Source organism: Amblyomma maculatum, chromosome 7 (assembly GCF_055883805.1).
Source record: "Amblyomma maculatum isolate TAMU_Amacu chromosome 7, ASM5588380v1, whole genome shotgun sequence".
NCBI classification, from domain to species: Eukaryota; Metazoa; Arthropoda; class Arachnida; order Ixodida; family Ixodidae; genus Amblyomma; species Amblyomma maculatum.
In genome coordinates, this window is record NC_139350.1 from 7,736,069 (window position 1) to 7,754,867 (window position 18,799).

The 18,799-nt window shown below is 46.5% G+C and overlaps 1 protein-coding gene across 1 annotated transcript in view; it reads left to right on the plus strand.

Moving 5' to 3' along the window:
• Positions 1 to 18,799, plus strand: part of LOC146182677 (uncharacterized) — a 148,629-nt gene that overhangs the window by 65,705 nt on the left and 64,125 nt on the right. The window contains exon 4 of the mRNA XM_084608252.1: positions 983 to 1,063. Coding sequence (XP_084464378.1) covers positions 983 to 1,063 — 81 coding nt within the window. The remainder of the gene's footprint in view (positions 1 to 982; positions 1,064 to 18,799) is intronic.

The following is an 18,799-nucleotide window of genomic DNA, read 5'->3' on the forward strand; positions in this document are numbered from 1 at the left end:
TGTGTGCGGAAAACTGGGAACATGAACCTTTCTCACATTATCCTACTTGGAAATGGGAACATTCTAGATTTTTTTTCCTACTTTCTCTTCTTTCCCTCTCGGTAGCTATTTTTCTTGGGGCAGGCATTTCTACTTTTTTTTTTTTTTGGTTTCCATCCTGCTCTTGAGTGCCTCGAAGGTGTCGAGCAGGGCAGCCGTCTTTGTCTCTCTCATCTCACTTCATCTGCAGCACAGCCATATGAACCACTCCATGAACAGGGTTTCTTTTCGACAAGGGCGACATTACGCCAGTATGTGCCCATCCTTGTGCTGCAATAATGCAGGGTGCGGCGTTGTGTCAGTGGAATTTTAATGCTGCACTGGATTTTTTGAACACCATCCAAGGAGTGTGCGCTCTCTTAATGTATTTGTTGTTTTGTCTATGGAAGGCAGTGTGAGGCATGTGTTGCACACGCAGTGCTGATGTGTGACCATGTGAGGCCTCCACAAGCACAGGGGTGCGATGGAACCCTGCCTCTTCCATACCGGCAAGGGAGCTTCGCAAAGCTTTTCCACTAAACAGCTTTCCCGCAGTGCTCCACAATAATGCCTACAAGTCTTCTTTCGAGGGTGTTCTTTTATACGCATAAACATGTTGCATATTCTTTTCCTTGACAGTGCCTGTGGATGCCTCTGTGAGTGCCGTTGTGTAGTACCTATAGTCATTTCTCATATTTCTTCCTCCGTGGCTTTACTTGTGAGGCTACAAAAGTTATTCCTTCAGCTGCAAACATCTTCAGCGAACACTGAAATATTTTATCATGTTAACTGATGTTTCCACCCAGTGTGCTTATTCATCGGGGCTAATTTACATCAGGAGGCAAATGGACATAAAGAATTAATTTTGGACACTATTTTGGGGGACAGGAGGTTTTCCAGGTTTTGGTTTTTCTAACAGCAGGCAATAATTTCACATTTTCTTCTTCACTGTGGACATTTGCAGCAATCATGGCAGTCCAGAAAGACTACTCCAGACTGGTTAAAGCCATGGCCTGGGATCTGGTTGGAAAGTGTCACATCCCAGGTCTCTTCTTTCGAGCTTTGCAGTCACTCTATCATTTAGAAATAATTTTTGGTAGCTTGCCCTTGCAGCTGCACTTAACTGAATGGTTGGCACATTACTGCGTGTTCCTCCTAGCTGCCTCTACCTTAGGTGGGCCACCTGCTTGTGTACCATCATTGGGAGTCCTCAAGTGACATTTGCAGTTAGGGGTGCATATGCTGCGACCTGTTTTTTCTACTTTTCTTGTGCAGTTGATGGGGGGAGAGAAGGAGCATCATTTTTGATTGCTCACATCCTCTAAGTTAGTGACGATAGATTAGAATGTTTTTCATTCTGAAGACGATTGATGGAATGGTAACTGTTCGTGCATATTTACTAGTTTTTCAGTGAAACCTCGTTATAATGAACAGTAAAAAAATCGGAAAATAGTTCGCTCTATCAATAATTCGTAATATAAAATTTCGTACAAAATACTTGCAAGAGCATCAAAATTCAATCGGAAAAGACACAGCAACTCGGAGGGTGCCTACTTGGGTCACGTCTATTTATTTACACGCAAAGAACTGTGTTATTGGGCCTGCTTTTTTGTATTGATCGCATTCCATATCACGCCCTGTTCCACCAATATTCAAACACTCAAAAAGGGAAAACCCACTGCTCTCGATAGCACTGCAGTGGCGGCGCAGTAAATCCAATGCAGCAAGCGCCTCTGAATGTTCTCATCGTCCTCACGGTCAGCCTGAGCTTCGTCAAACTTCCACTGCGATTTCGGCGTCCGTCAGTACAGCCGTGGTCGCCGCGACATCTTCGCCACCTACAAAGTCCTCTACAGTCATTGTTGCGGGCATGTCACCAACAAAACGCGAAAAATCGTTCCAGGCTCATCGAGCTCGCGTTGCTCTGCTTCTGCTTCGTCGGGATCGTCCCCATCATCACTTGATGCACGGGCCTCTGCTGGAACAAAACCTGCGTGCCGAAAGCAGTTGGCAATCGTTTCACCTTTCACGCTGTCCCATGCCGCTTTACAGTCGAACCCGGTTATATCGAACCTGGATATATCGAATTTTTGGTTATATTGAACTCACGGAATATCCCCTTGAAAATCCCATGTAAAAGTATAGGGAAGCCGCGTCATATATCGAACTCAATTTCGCCGATCGTTCGATATATCGAACTCCGCACCACGCACTGAAAAGTGTGCCTTCCCCAAAGACGATCGCATCACCCTTGGCCGTTTGCCGCGTGACGTTTTCAAGCCACGCGCAGAAGGAATGAGAGGGGACAGTTCTGGACAGCGCCGCGCCCATTCCCCAAAGGCGCGCGCATCTGCAGTTATCGTTTCCCGCGCGCCAACACATGACGTTTGCAAGCCATGTGCGTGGGTGTGCCCATTCTTTTGCCGAGCTCTCTCCTTCAGCACGCGCTACGCATGCGCCAAGCCAGCTCAGCCCGTTTTCAGACAGACGTGGAACGCTTTCTCCAGCGTGTGTTGCGAACCCTCTGCGCGCGGCGGCTGACGTGGCTATGGCACCTGCGGACGTTAAGAAGTGGCAGCTCTCTCTGTTCTTTTTTTCTTTTTTTTTTTTTTGCGAGAGTCAATCTTTCTTATCGTTGTGCTGTACGCGCGACGTAGCGTAAGATATGGCGGCTGCGGACCTTAAGAAGCGGCAGGCTTTTTTTTTTTTTTTTGGCGGGAGCCGTTTATCTTTGCATGTATGAATCAACGGAAGCACGCCGTCAGCTGCTGCGATCATGACGCCCGCCCCAAGCGCGGCGTGATAAATCGAACCAGGCTTGTGCAATCAAGCCATCACGGGCACTTTGCCAAGTTCGCTCCCCGCCACCGAAGGAGCTACAAAAAGATAAACGCGCCCCGACGTTATCGCTGCGCAACATCTTGCCACGCTGCCAAGAAATGAGCCGTGGATGCGACGACCGAAACGGAGTGACGCGCGCCATCGACATGCAAGCGAAAACGCTCGCGATTTTCTGCCGCAGCGACACAGAAACCTTGTTTTGAGCTGCCGCGGTTGCTCGAGCGGCCAGCGGGACGCAGTTCCAACAAGTTGGAAATTTTGCGCTCTGTCGCTGCCGCTCGTCGCTGAGATCGCTCAATCGCTTGCATGTAATCGAGCTGGCTTTTACGCATGTTTTTTTTTTTTTTTCAAATTCTCGGGTGCAAAAGTGGAGAGTAGGTTCATTATGCGAGTGGGTTGATTATGCGGCAAATACGGTATCGTTTTTTTCGCATCGTAAGTGCCCTCACAAGCCAATTTCTGTATATCGAATTATCAATATATCGAACTTTTTCGCGATCCCCTTCGAGTTCGATATATCTGGGTTCGACTGTAATGCTCCCAACAAGTCGATCTTCAAGTCCTGCTCCATAAGAAGCTTCACGAGAAGTGTCAATCAGTCTCCTCTTGTAAACTGCCATGAAGGCCCTGATTTTACCTTGAGCTTGGTCTTTAACGTCAGTGCTGCTCTTTTTTTCACAGTCACCGCCATCACAGCACTACGCACACCCACGCACCACACTCGACACGACAACTGACGCAGCTTCCGCCGAACGCTACGACGGCCACGCCGCTGCCAACATTAAAACCTAAAAACGCGAACGACTCAGAAACCAAAAAGGCAAAAGCAACATTCGATCGCGTCACTGCAGCCGCTGCTGAAGCGGCGCTGTCAGCGATTGTGAGATGTGAACGATTTCTCATGGCTTCCGAGATCACCTCTGCTCGCACAAACAGGCATGTGGTTGGGATTTCGGAGACCTTTGATTTCTTTGGCTGTCAACTCCCAGTGCCGTCGTGGCGTCTGTGGCGCTGTCAGCGCCTGCGAGGTAGTCCTGAACGTTTGCTGCGCCGCACAACGCAGATGTAGTGCAACGAAGCCTGCCTCCTGCTATTAAAGTGAGGTAGTGCTTGGCGTCGCGAAGTTCATAATATCTGTTTTATGCCGAACCTCGTTCACTGTGAGAAGTTAAAAATACATGTGTTTGATAAAAATATTTCGGAAGAGTTCGATATATTCAATAGTTTGTTATATACGAGTTCGTTATTGAGGTTTGAGTAGTAACTGTCTTGTTATGGTTCTCTGAAAGGCCTGTCACACTACCACGTCATGCCGTTGAAGCAGACATGACGACACCGATGGTTGGCCAATTCGTTGGCAGACCGTGTCTGTGGCAGACCAAGCTTTCATACTAGGTCGACAACAATCAACACGACCGAAATCAGAGATCCTGACCTACATTTCTGACTTATGTGTGAGCGCGAGCAGCCAAAATACTAGGACCGCCAAATACGTGCGGGATATGTCGAACGGCAGCATTTTCCAGTGTGCCGAGTAAACTGTAGATTTGCATTGCACGTCCAAGTCGCAACCAACGCGAGCTGCCATTCCGCATTTGCAAAGTGCACAGAAAAGTGCAAAATGAACTAGTTCGGTGCTAATGACGTGACTGTGCGAAGAAAGGAGGACTTGCAGAACGAACAACTGCCGTTCGGTCCTACCGTCGGGCCTTTGCAAACCGCCGAAGGTTTCACCAGCTACTGCACTGCGCGGCATGATTTAAAAATATCGGCACTTCACTCTCTGCAAGCTGGGCATTCTACAGCTAAGCGGTAAACTCCCATATTCTCTACTGCCTGCGAGATTTTCACACCAAAAAAAAAAAAGACAACATATCAGGTGAAACTGTAAGTCGACGCCTCGGGCACAAGTTTAGGCTTAGCTTTCGTCACGCAGTGGTTACCACAGATTGCTACAAAGCAGGCGGTTGCAAGTTCAGTCCCCCGTAAAACTCTTTATCTTTTTTTTTTTTATATACGAGCTCATATTTGCCCGCGATTTGCTTTTATTTTTCGAACACAGCTTATCTGAACCAGCAACCACTGCCGGGATATACTGGGCAGTATTCAGTCTCGGCCCATAATCACGAATGTCGAGTTGCTTGTTTTGTTACGAAACAGAATTGAAAATAAAGTGTCCCTTCCTATGCTACTATGAAATTATGAGATTAAAGCAAGTAAAAAAAAATAGGGAGAAAAAGAACAGTATAGTGGCACAAGAATAGAGTGGGAACAAGAGAGCAGAGTTGGTGGGACGTCTCATACACTGTATCGCTAGTGTGACATAGCAGTTGGGCGACCGTCGGCCGATGGTCGTCTTGCTAGCGATGCGATGCTGACACCGACGATCAGCCGACTGTTTCTGTTGGCACAATGCGACATAGATGCAGACATCTGGAAATCATTGGTCTTGGCAGACCGAATTGGCGTCGTGTCGTGCTAGTGTGACAGGCCCTTTAGAGGAGGCCTGCATTTCAGCATGGCGGATTTGAAGCATCATTTGTTTTTGAAAAAAAAAGTGGTTTAAATCCTGAGTGGAGCAACTTGTCTTTAGATGTTACTCGTCCTTTTTAGCTATATGGTAATGGCTATGAATATGAAGTTCTTATATTTTTGTGATTTTGTTTTTTTGGTAACTTCCACATACTGTCGAGTCCACTTATAACAACATTCAAGTGCCACGAAAATTCTATTGTTATAATTGATTATTGTTATAAACGGTTTGTACGAAAAAAGCATAACGCAAAGAGGGGTCACGGACGGCAAGCGACTTGGAAGCTCTGCCAAGGCATCGTTTTGATGGCCACGAAAGGGGCTTTTTAAAAAAATATGAGAATGTTGCCACGGCCACCTCTCAGCCCGAGAAATCACGAAGTAACGCTTGAGTGAAGAGAGAGACAAAAATTTTTTTAAAAGATGCCACCTGGCTGGAAGTCCACATTGTTAATGAGCAGGGCAAATTGCTTCACCTTTGTGGCCAGAATTGGCCGCGTGATAGGCAAGTTTTGGGCACAGGTGCCAAGAAATCGTAGAGGGCTTCCTCCACCTCCTTATAGGTACCTTGTTGAACGCGTTTGTGTCCACTGTAAAGTCAGGACTTTTCTTTGTTGAACTTCTCAGCGGAGCGGATGACCGTCGGTTGCGATAGTGCGTACCTCCTTACCAAGTCAGATGCTTTCTTTCCTTCTTTGTAGTCCTTCACAATATGGCACTTTGTCTTCAAATCGATAGTCGTGCGCTTTCTCTTCACCGGCAGCGTCATCCGATAATCAGCGGGCAGATCAGCCATCTTCCATTTCAGTGGCGATTCAAACGAGACGGAGAAACCACGTGGCCAGGAATGCCTTAGGACGCAGTCAACTTGCACAATCAACCAAATCGGTTGGCAGAACTGTGCAGAATGAGAGGCGAGCGAGCCGATCAGCGCTGTCGCGCGTTGGCGAAGTTCATGCATGTTTCGGAGGGTGGCACGGCATAGAGCTATGGGCGCTGCCCTTTTGTATTCATGCTTTAGCAGCAGTGCAAAAGGAACAGAGACAAGTGGAAGGAGGTACACAACGACGGCGCTGAACTTACAACTGCCTTTATTAGGAAAAACACAGATCAATACCGTATACACGCGTGTAATGGCCGCACGCATGTAATGGCCGCACCCCGAACTTTAGAAAGCAAATTGGGAAAAAAAATCTTTTAAAAAATTTCCCGAGTAAAAGCCGCACCATGAGTTTCAGGAAGTTGGGCAGTGCCGTCTACTGTGCGGTGCAAGAAATACGGAACGTTTTGTGGTTACTGCCGCCAGGTGGGGCCCAAAAATCAAGTGAAAGCCAAAATGAAGCGTAAGGTTAGAAGTAGAATTGCCAATAAGATTTAAGAACAAAATATTTGAGGAAAAAAAAAGTCGGGCATGAGGGCAGCGGCCAGCACCTCCGTTACAAAGGGGGCGCTCCTAGCCGCAGCGATGCCCGCCCTTTACAAAGGGTGAGGCCAGCAAATCCAATCCAATCCAAGTCTGTTCGCTCCTCCGTTTTACAGCCATTTCCTCGATCGCCCGAAGCATATCACGTGCGATCTCGCAATAGGAACGCATCGCTGCCCTGATTTGTTCTGCGCTCATGAGCTGAAGATTTTCTTTTTCCTCGATGGGAAAATATGTTAGTTATACCGCTCACTTTCAGCTGAAAGTGATTCACTACGCGAAAGAAGGAAAAAGAGAGGCTGGACGAAAGTTCGGCGTTGACGAAAAATGTGTATGGCGATGGTGCTCCCAAGAAGATGCCCTCAGGAAAACAAGTCCCGATGAGTTCGGAGGAGGAGGAGGACGACAATGAGGAATGATGTTTTGGACACGGGACGAGCCTGAAATCCCGACGAGTTTAGCGGAGGAGGACGAGGAGTTTTTTGACAATAATAAAGGCAGGTACCACCGCAAATAATTTTTTTCGCTGACTTTTTTCTCACGTAATCGCCGCACCCCCTGATTTTCACCCCAATCTCAGAAAAAAAAGTGCGGCCATTACACGCATGTATATGGTATATACTCTACTCAATCAGCGCCCATGCACAATGTCAAAAAACATGCGTCAAACCCAGACGTACTTATCAGGACAAAATCAATTTCAAATCGACATGCGTGTGCAATGAGCTTTTAACCTTTGTGAAGTAGGCTCATTTCTCTGGCTGATAAAGACACGGATGGTGTGCTGACACACCCGTCTGTTTTTCTGATGATATGGAAAGCCTCAGCCAGCTCTTTTGTGCGCCGGTCATTATGCGCAAACAACGCTTCTGTATCTACAAAAAATGGAACACATTTACATGAAAAGCAATGTTTGGCTAGGTTTGTGGCTTGTTTGTCTAATGCATTACAATGCTCCATGAGCCTAACATTGATACATCTGCCAGTTTGGCCGATGTACGTTCGGCCACATGAGAGCGGTATTTGGTACACAACACCCTTTTGACACAGAACGTACCTACTCAAATGATAATTATTACACTTATGTCCTTTGCGTCCTTCACTCTTCCTTTGAACGGCAGCCCCCAATTTTTCTAGTTTGTTAGGGGCTGAGAATAACACATCCACTCCGTGCTTAGCTCCCACTTTCTTTAACCTGTGTGATAAGGCATGCACATATGGCATAACCGCCACCTTCTTGCGTTCTCTAGGAACCTTTTGCAGCTCAGAACCGCGTTCTGAATATTTTAACATTCGGATAACTTTGTCTGCACAAGATACTAGAACGGCAAAAGCTAAACCTCGAAGGACTGGCTAAGAAAGTTAAAGATGCTGAGGCCTCTGTTCTGGAAATTTTCTTTTCAGCTAAAACACATAAGCCCAATATTCCGTTCAGAGCTATTGTTTCGGAGCACTACACCTGGCAGTTCGTTGTGTCTTCATACCTTTCAAAACATTTGTCGTCATTACAAGTAGCCGACCCCTTCCAGGTACCTAATCCGGAAGCAGTGACAAGATTTCTAATGGACAACAAATCTGTTCCTCACACCGGGTTTAGTGTGGACGTAGTTGATTTGTATTATTCGCTTCCACATAGCCAACTGATGCGGTATGTGCGACAATGTATTACGGAACACAGTGACGAATGCTTGTTTCAGAATAACTGTGGAATTTTAACGCAATCATTCTTGGAATTGCTGTCTTTTTATCTCGATAATACCTATGTTATGTGGGATGGTAAGATTTTTATGCAGAAATCGAGGGGGTGCATAGGCGCTAAAGTAGCCCCTATCCTAAGCAACATTTTCCTAAGCCAGGTTGACAAGAAAATAGAGATTGATCTAGATGGAACTGTATCCCGCATTTTCCGCTATGTGGACGATTTCCTTGTGGTTGGAGGGTCCCTGGAACCTGAGGATGTGACACGAGTTCTTGAAGAGTTCGCAAGAAATGGGTCGGGACCGAAATTCACGCACGAAATTCCTCAGGGAGGTGTTCTTCAGTTTCTTGATTTAAAATTGACGTTTCAGCCGGACCATATCTGTTGGCAGTATTCTCCCAGAAGTGACAAGCCCTTGCTGAATTATAAATCCTTTCACTCTAAGCTTGTGAAAACCGCTATAGTTTATAGTTGTTTAAGGATGGCAGTTCAAAAGTCTTGCCCTCATCAAATGAGCACTAGTGTCGCCACTCAGATTAAGAGATGTAAGGATGCGGGATACCCTGACGCCGTTCTAGTATCTTGTGCAGACAAAGTTATCCGAATGTTAAAATACAGTCGAGCTCACTTATAACGGCCCCACTTAAGACGAACTTTCGCTTATAACGAACGAGACCGGAGCGACCGCCAAAATATACATTACTTCAATGGCACAAGATTGCACGTATAACGAACGTCTATGAGCGCTGCCGATCTGTTACAGCGAACGGACGGCGTAAACCCGGCGCCCCGATACGAGATAACGATGGGCTCCCATCCCTTTTGGTCTGTTTTCGCAATCCTCCTCGCAAGCGAGCTACCCTTTGCTCGCCGACGCGCGCTGCCTACGAGTGTCGGCGCGTGGTGTGGCCTCCAAGGCCACGCTGCCGCCCCTCCTCGCAACTCCGCTCCCTTCTCCTCTCGCCATTCCCTCGTCTTCGCCTGTCTCCACGGCGCCGGCCGCCGGCATAGTCTTCGAAGTTTCCTCGTTTCCTGGCTGTTCCATTGAGCGGCCGTGCCAGGGGCGCGGGGCACCAGGAGGCAGGCCTCTCCATACGCTAGCGGTTGTACTGTTTGCACGGGCAAACTGAATGCGCAGCGGCGCGCGCGCGCCGCTGCATTCAGTATCGCGGTGACGGTTCGTGGCCTCCGAGATTTGCGGAGGTAATTTCGGAGGCCATGGGCGGTTGAAAGCAACTACGGTAGGAGCCAACAGGTGGCAGCACTGACGCTCAGGGATGCCTCTCATTGGTCTCCCTGCTGCATACCATGCCCCGCTGTGTGTCCGTTTCGTTCCATTCCTTAGGCACTTCCTCGCTTGCCTCGCGTGATTGTCGCACGTGCGCACGTGCTCCGTCAGTTGCGGCGCTTTGTTGTCATTTTCGTGTGTGTGGTGTGAGCGCTTCGTCTGTCGGGCCTGAGTCGTGTAATTCGGGATGGCGGACGGGAATTGCCTGCCTCCAGCGGTCACGAAACGAAAAGCGCTGGACATGGCAACGAAGTGAGCAATTGTGACTGAACTGTCTCAAGGTGCTAAAAATTGCGAGCTGGTGAAGAAGTACGTGTCGAAATGAACCATCTCGACAGTTCTAAAGAGTAAGGAAAAGATCGCCAGCTCCGACGCCAACACAGCGGACAGAAAGCGCCTGCGGAAGGCCACCTATGCGGACGTAGAGGATGCGCTGCTGAAGTGGTTCGTCGACGCACGGGCTTGCAACATTCCGATAAGTGGACCAATGATGCTGGGCGAAGCCAAAGACTTCGCATTCCTACTAGATTTTCCCGACTTCTGCCCAGGCAATGGCTGGCTACATCGGTTCAAAGTGCGGCATGGGATTGTTTTTAAATCGATTGTCGGGGAGGCGCGTTCGGTAAGTGACTAGGACGTTGCCAATTGGCTTGCAACAAACCGAGCCATTATTGCAAGCTACGCGGAGCAGGATGTGTATAACGCAGATGAAACTGCATTATTTTATCAGATGCTTCCAGACAAGACGCACTCCATGAAAGGGGAGTCATGCGCTGGCGGTAAACACAGTAAAGTGCGCGTTTCAGTTCTTCTGTGCACTAATTTCATTGCATTCAGCCCTTGAGATGGTGAAGGCGGCCTGGGCGGAGGTGACGACCGCTTGCGTGCGAAACTGTTTCCGCAAGGCCGGCTTCGTCGACGCAGTACCAGACGTCGGGCCTGATGCCTCCGATGATGATGATTTCGGCAGCGATTTGTGGCAGCGCGTCGTCGACTCCGACATGGGAGGCCCTGGCATTGGTTGGCAGGATTTTATTTCTGCGGATGAAGACGTGAATATTGTGGAACCGTGCACGGACGAAGGCATCATTTCTGAAGTGCGGGCCGAGAGTGACGCGGAAGAATCAGATGAAGATGAAACGTCTGAGCCAGCACCCGTAAGCACATCTGTAGCAATGGGCTATATAGAGGGCCTCAGACAACTTTTCTATGCCAAGGGACTCGGCGAAGAGCACGCAAGTGTTTTAAATAAGCTGGAGACCGCCCTCATCGCATCTGCACTGCAGAAACAGACGAGCATCACAGACTTTTTTGCTAAGAAATAAATTTCGTGTTTTGACCGCCAACTTGTTTTTTTTTCTCTTTTTTAGTTTGTGGTCCAGTTACTACGAACTTCGGGATATAACGAACGGACGCCGCGTGACGCTCAGGTTCGTTATAAGCGGGCTTGACTGTATTCAGAATGCGGTTCTGCGGTGGCGGTTATGCCATATATGCATGCCTTATCACACAGGTTAAAGAAAGTGGGAGCTAAGCACGGAGTGGATGTGTTATTCTCAGCCCCTAACAAACTAGAAAAATTGGGGGCTGCCGTTCAAAGGAAGAGTGAAGGACGCAAAGAACATAAGTGTAATATTAATCATTTGAGTAGGTACGTTCCGTGTCAAAAGGGTGTTGTGTATCAAATACCGCTCTCATGTGGCCGAACGTACATCGGCCAAACTGGCAGATGTATCAACGTTAGGCTCATGGAGCATTGTAATGCATTAGACAAACAAGCCACAAACCTAGCCAAACATTGCTTTTCATGTAAATGTGTTCCATTTTTTGTAGATACAGAAGCGTTGTTTGCGCATAATGACCGGCGCACAAGAGAGCTGGCTGAGGCTTTCCATATCATCAGAAAATCTGCGGGGCAACATAGCGCCCCGCAGAGGCATATTGACCACTTTTTCAAGCCACTCACTAAATAAAGTGACTTTTTTTCGCATGAATTTGTTTTTTCGGACTGCCTGGCTTTCCGGACGCTATCTCGGCTTGAGTGTCCGAAAAATCGGTCTGCGACTGTATTTGAACTTTAAAATGAGAATGAAACTGCAGCAGGAACTGTGTTGTCTGGCACAGTGTAGTAAGCTGAAGGAGGCTTTGAGCAAATAATGCAGTTGCACAGAAATTGCATCTGCTGGTGAAAAGAGTTGTAGTTACGCATAAGCTTGCCTTTGAGGGTACGGTGTGACAGTGTTACCGGCTCCCATTTGCAGCTGCCTTTTTGATTCTCATTCGCGTGCATGCACGTTGCGATTTGCCTAATCAGTAATTTCTTAATTTTTGCATCTATTATTATCTCACAGACACACCTTAGTTTGTTATGTGAACAATCAGCCTGCATAGATATAAAGTCCCACTGTAACCATGCCGTACAAGCGTGCCTGCTTGGCCTAGGGGTAGTGCATGTCTGGCGTGGAATGCAAAGTATCTGGAGTGCTGAATTTCTCTCAGCGTCCCATCTGAATTGGGAAGCCTGTGTTGGCAGCTCCTTCCAGTTTGGCCATTTTGTGTGGTTGCATAATATCGCACCACCCTTTCTCCAGTCGGTGCCCGGCCACGTCAGCTGCCATCTACCACCTGTCAGAGCCATGCCTGGGATTTGTCCTCATAACGTTGATGCTAGATTTTGTGGAGAATGGGGTTTTAGCGCTTTCGCATTAATTGCTGCCACCACGTGACTGCTGTGCTTTATATGGCACAGTGTTATCGCATTATGTTAAACCAAGTGTACAAGTCACCAGCGCTCTCGGTTTGCACACTGGGTTTAACAGTATGTCCAGAAGCCTGCACAAATCATGTTGCAACCCATGTGACATTATTATTCCTTTCACGCCATAGGTCAGCAAAATCACATGTACTCATTCAGGCTCACTCAGACTCATGAACTCAAACCGGCATGGTGACGATTCACTCGGGCTCACTCACTCATGTTTGACGCGCAACTTATCAGGACTCACTCATTTAGACTCACCACTCATCTGAACTCACAATCATCATGGACTCACTCATTTCAACTCACGACTCATTTTTGACTCACAACTCATCTGCGCTGACTCAGACACGACTCGAACTCAGATTCATCTGGACTCGCTCATTTCAACTCACGACCCATTTGAGCTCACTCGTTTTGACTCATTGGGTTCACTCATCATAGACTCACTCATTTCCACACTCGACAAGTAACGAGTGACGGTCCTAAAGCTTGTATAGGTAGACGGAAGACAGTACAGAGAAACACGTGGGAATAAATGGAAAAAAATGTGTAATATTACAAGATTAGACCGTTTTCTTCAGCAATGAATGAGGTCAAAGGTTACAGGAAAAGGAAAAAATATGGTAGGGATTATCTCTTAAGCTGATTATTGTACGAAAACCTGGTCTTTTAGCTATAGCACGGGCCAAATTTTTGATATGGCTATGGCCGATTTGGTGGCTGCCGTCTTGTCGGGCACAGTCAATAATGGTTGGATACCGATTATAAAGATGAAACATCAAAGGCGGTGTGGGCCAAATTCTAGAAATGGTCATGCCTAACTTTAGAGGTAACTATTGTGCCGAGCATGGTCATTGCAATTAGGAACTGATCGCTTTTGATATAAATTGGCCAAAATCAAATTTCGAGATTTCGAGGCTGGGACTCAATAAACTTTTTTCTTTTTAATTAAGTCTAACGTAATGAATGTTATGCTTGCAGCTGGAGTGTTTTGCTGCACTGTGGAGGCTAATGTGAACCGGTATGTGCTACCATTGCATCAGCAGAAATTGGATGTGCAGACATGTGTCACAGTGCCCTACCACGATGTAGCATGCTGAAGGAGCGTGCAGTGGAGGATGGAACTCACTTCACTGCCTGCAAGAGTTTCGATTGGTTGTTACCTAGACCCGTGTTCCTGCTTTTCAGATATGGCATATGCTCCTCCTTGACCATGCTTGGTGACAGTGGCTAGACTTATATGGAGTACTGGAAACATGTCAGCACCCTGAGGGGTCATTCTCATCCTTCAATGTAGCTTCCAGAGAAGTAGCAGAAATCGAGTAGTTTGTGAAAACAAAAACTATAATTTAATTCCAATTCAGAATGGCAGTGGAGGCTGTAAAAGGAAGAGGGGAATTCTATTCCACTTCGATGCACAGTGCTTGGACATGGTCACCTTTTCAGGAATGCTAGTGTTGGTATCCTGAGCTTTGAAAAGCATTGAGAACAGGGAAATTGTGCTGTTTTTGCAATGAACGGTAAGCAATGCAGTTGATGGGAAATGTTACTTTAAAGGTCCTTTTCATTTATATGTTCTGTAGTTGGGGGTTGCATGAAAAGTTGATGGAAGGGAACAAGCTTGTGCACGTTCATGTGCACTCACTATTTCATGAGTTGTGTTTACATTTTTTTACAAGCAATGCTGCTGCCTGGTGTTCAGGTCATGAGCGTTCACTCTATGTTGCTGCATGTATCTGATTCTTTTTTTTCCCAGAAAAATGATCTGAAATAGAGGGGTCAACCAATGAATGATGTTGCAGGGTCTCGGGTAGTTTCAGCCAAGCCACAGGTAACATGCACCTTGTGCCGGAACATGTTTGTAGGGAGATGCATGGAACTCGTTTGTAAAGTTTCAAAGATGTAGAGAGACATTTTTAATTTGTGTAAACATTTGTTATAGTGCGAAAATTCTAATTGTACTTCATTTACCTAGGTTGCTCATACTGGCGGTTCATTTCCCTGAGGGCACTACAGAACACCTGTAATTTTTGAAGCATGCATTGCTTCCGAATCTGAAACACTTAGTCTGCTGGCAGTTTAGTTTGCCGCTGCTGCTGGTCAGCTGGCTGCACACGTTTGGAAGGCAGCATGGACTGGAGTTATCGTTCTTGATAATCATTCACCTTCGATGGTTGGCCTTGCACTGGAATTAATGCCCAGTTTTAGCATGTAAGCATTAGTGCCTCTGTGTTGAAAAAAATTATCCAGGGGCAGCATCGACCATTTAAAGCCTCTCAACCTGGAAAAATTACGAGCTTGCCTCTGGCAGGGGGATTGGTCACAGGGTTGTGTGAAGTCACAAGACCCGATGGCCTGATTGAGCAGCTCTTTTCATACAGAAGGGTGACATGAAAATTCAACACACGGGGGCCCTTGCATTCAGCCTTTGAAACCTCGCAGCCTCGAAAAACCAGGTTCATTCCTCTGGTAGGTGGTGGTTGGAAGGTGGCATGGCTTGGCATCGATTGGTTGGAGGTGCCATGACACGATAACATAACCATGCAGCATAGTGCAGGAAATGCTCTTATGTGTGTCATGAATCTCACTGATCATTCGTGAATTTTTTGCTTTTAGCTGCGTGCACCACAATACCATCCCACAGAGGGAAGATTGTCCATTGCATCGACATATAGATCTACTTTAGAGGAAGCAAAATGCAAGCATGCTAGGTGTGTTCTTACCACGGTGCAAGATATATAGGTGGGGACGCAGCGGGCCACGCCGGTTCCAGATAAAGTCCCCTAGTTCGTCTAAGCCGTACGAGATGGCAGCTCGCTCAGCGGCCTGTGACGTAGGGGGAGGCAATGCTTTCCTATGGAGAATACACGCTTTTTGAGGGCCATTTTGTCGTAAACAGTAGCCGATGATGAGAGAAAAATATTTTTGCCGCACTGTTTTTGTCTACGTCCATTATTCAGTGCAGTTTTGTGAATCTGTGGCTTTGTGCATGCCAAAATCAAAGCGCAGAAAGGGAAGAATTTTTAGCGTGGAATTTGAACCTGCTGCATAAATAAGCGGCGGCACTTTTACAACAAAGCATTAACCATTGGTTGTTTTGTTTGTTCTTTGATTTTGCTTCTTTGGTTCGCGCGTCAGTGTGCCCGCTCATCTTTTCGCGCTCTCCACACATACTCGTTTGACCTTTAGTTTGCTTCTTACTTTATTCCTTCCTTAACCCCTTAACCGTTTCGGACGAGCTGCGCTCGTCCTTGCAAAGCCGTCCCCAAACCGTTTCGGACGACTATAGCTCATCCTCGCTGAATAGGTTCTTCCCTTCAGCGTTTCAACGAGCAGCGCTCCTTGTGGCTTAGATGGCATTTTGCTCGACAGATGGCAGCACTGACCTGTTAATTTCGTTTTTTTCTACCACATAAACATCTTTTACGTATGGCAACATAATAACCGAAATCAGCACTAAAAAAATAAGCAGTTTTGTTAAGAAATTCGTTGATATAACAAAGCGGTGAAGGGGTTAAATTAGAGGTCCTTAACTGCGTTCTGCTAGCTCCCACTGAACACCCTCTCCCCCCTCACTTTCTCTATACCATTACTTCTCTTTCTTTGCTACTTTTTTCCTTTCTTTTATTCTAAGGGTACAGGGCACAGTAAAGAAGGGAAGAAAATTTCAGAACAATGGAGAAAGAACACCAAGCATAACTTATACAATACTAAACAATAGAGGTAAAATTATGGTTACTTTTTCTTGAATCTGCATTAGAGATTGACGAACAATAATGTGATGTGCGCCAAAACAGCATATAAGTCAGTTGATGAACACAGATTACTCAGCACGGTAAGGAATGTTTTGAGCTGGATGGGATTATTGATGCTCGTTAAAAATGCGGGCAAGAAATTTCATTAATTACGAGGTTGTTAGAAAATATGGTTGTACACATGTCACCGTATTGCAATGGCACACTGAGACTTTTCGTGGTTACGACGATAAGAAATGAAGGGTGGCGTGCGCGTACGGACCATGCACAGGGACTAGTTGATTGAAACCAGTTGATTGAAACCTATTTTAGAGTGTAAATTTTTCATTACCTAACTAGTCCCTCGCTTGATCGCCGTCGGCGTAGGCCAAGATCCTGTGTGTCGACGGCTTGTTATGTGAACGGAAGCACCGGCAGCCCGCCAGGTGAACTTGGCAGCGTGCCAACTCGCTTCGTCATTGCCTGCATGTCTAAAATCCGGACAAGATGTGCAAAAAAGGTACAGCGGGCGCAAATGCTTACGCGTTACGGGGATCGTGCAGTGGTTAGTGCAGGCGAGGTTCGTGCAAATATTGATAGCGGTGGGGCTTGTTTGAGACTAAAAAGCCTTAAATCACGGCAGCATTTGTTCTGCTTTTCGTACATATGAATCATCCGTGCTTTTGTTTGCTTGCTTATCTCATTCGTCCATTCAGTCGTTTGTACGTTAGCGATTTTTTTTATATATAAGCAGTATGAGGTGCTGTTGGATTTCATTTGTTAAGTGGTTAAGAATACCCTACAAAATTATTTATATTTTTCTTCCATTCACATGTGGGATTCACTTTCCCTGCCCTATTTACGCTATCCAAAGTGAGAAAACTGTGCTTCCAGAGCGCCTTGGAATGAATGACCATGACTTAATGGCTGACTGATGTGCTGCTCACTCCACAATATTTCAACATAAAGTGCAACTTCAACATTCTCTTCGCCTCATTGTTAGGATTTAAATTACGTCAATAGTATTGACAAGCCAATAAATTATTCTGGGCTTCGCTTCTGCAGTGATGCAATGTGCACCACTTAAGAATAAAGTGCTATGCTGATGCTCCTGGCGACGACGGAGAAGCAGATCAGGCCACCGAACGGCTCGCGCAGGAGAAACGCGTATTGCAATATCAGCTGGTTGCTATTGCAACAGCGCCGTTGATGTATGTGTTTTTTTCTTCTGGCGAAGAGTCACTGCTACATCGGTGCTGACTCTGTGATCAGCGGCCCGGTTTGGAGGAGCGCGGCTGGTACTTTATCTGGAAACTTGCGTTCAGTACCTCGCCCGTGCTGTCATCATCATCATCATCAGCCTGACTATACCCACTGCAGGAAAAAGGCCTCTCCCATATTTCTCCAATTAACCCAGTTCTGTGCTAGCTACATCCACTTGACCCCTGCGAACTTGTTAACCTCATCCGCCCACCTAACTTTCTGCCACCCCCTGCTACGCTTTCCTTCCCGTGGAATCCAGTTTGCTACCCTAAGCGACCATCGGTTATCCTCTCTTCGCACTACAATATCCTGCCCATGCCCATTTCTTCTTCTTGATTTCCACTAGAATGTCAGTAACTTGAGTTATTTCTCTGACCCACTCTGCACGCTTCCTATCTCTTAAATGTTACCCCTACCATTTTTTGTTCCATGGCCCTCTGGGTTGTCCTCAACTTAAGTAGAATCCTCTTGGTTAGCCTCCACGTTTCAGCCCCATAGGTGAGTACAGGTAAGATGCAACTGTTGTATACTTTCCTCTTGAGCGATACCGGTAAGCTAGGCGTGGAGTATATTTCGCAGGTACCCCACACAAGAAAATCTCCTAATTTTCAAAAAGGCTAGAGCTAAAGCGCGCTATGTACGTCGTACTGCTGAAAAAGCTTCATGGCAGCATTACATCTCTTCTATAAACAGTCATATAACATCCAAGGATATGTGGGCACAAGTAAATAAATTAAATGGCAAGTACTCCCCGTTTACAGTTCCTCTCCTTACAGACCCAAATACCCAGACAAGCATTCAAGAGCAAGCGGACATTTTAGGTGAACATTTTTTCATGGTATCTAGCTCATCACATTATTCAGAATCATTTTTAAAGTATAAAAGCCAAGCAGAAAGACAGAAATTACCTACTACTGGCAGCGTTCACGAATCATACAACAGTCCCCTTACACTACAAGAAATAAACACAGTTCTCTCTTCCGGCAAACGTACAGCACCAGGCCCAGATGAAATACACTATCAAATGCTAGCCCATCTTTCTGAATCCTCAGTTGAAGCACTCTTAAAATTTTTTAACAAGGTATGGATGTCAGGAGAAATACCGCAGGCCTGGAAGAAAGCCATTATTGTTCCGTTACTGAAACATGGAAAGCCACCAACATCCCCAAGCAGTTATAGGCCCATAGCACTAACGAGTTGTATTGCTAAATCGTTTGAAAGTGTTCTAAATATCAGGCTC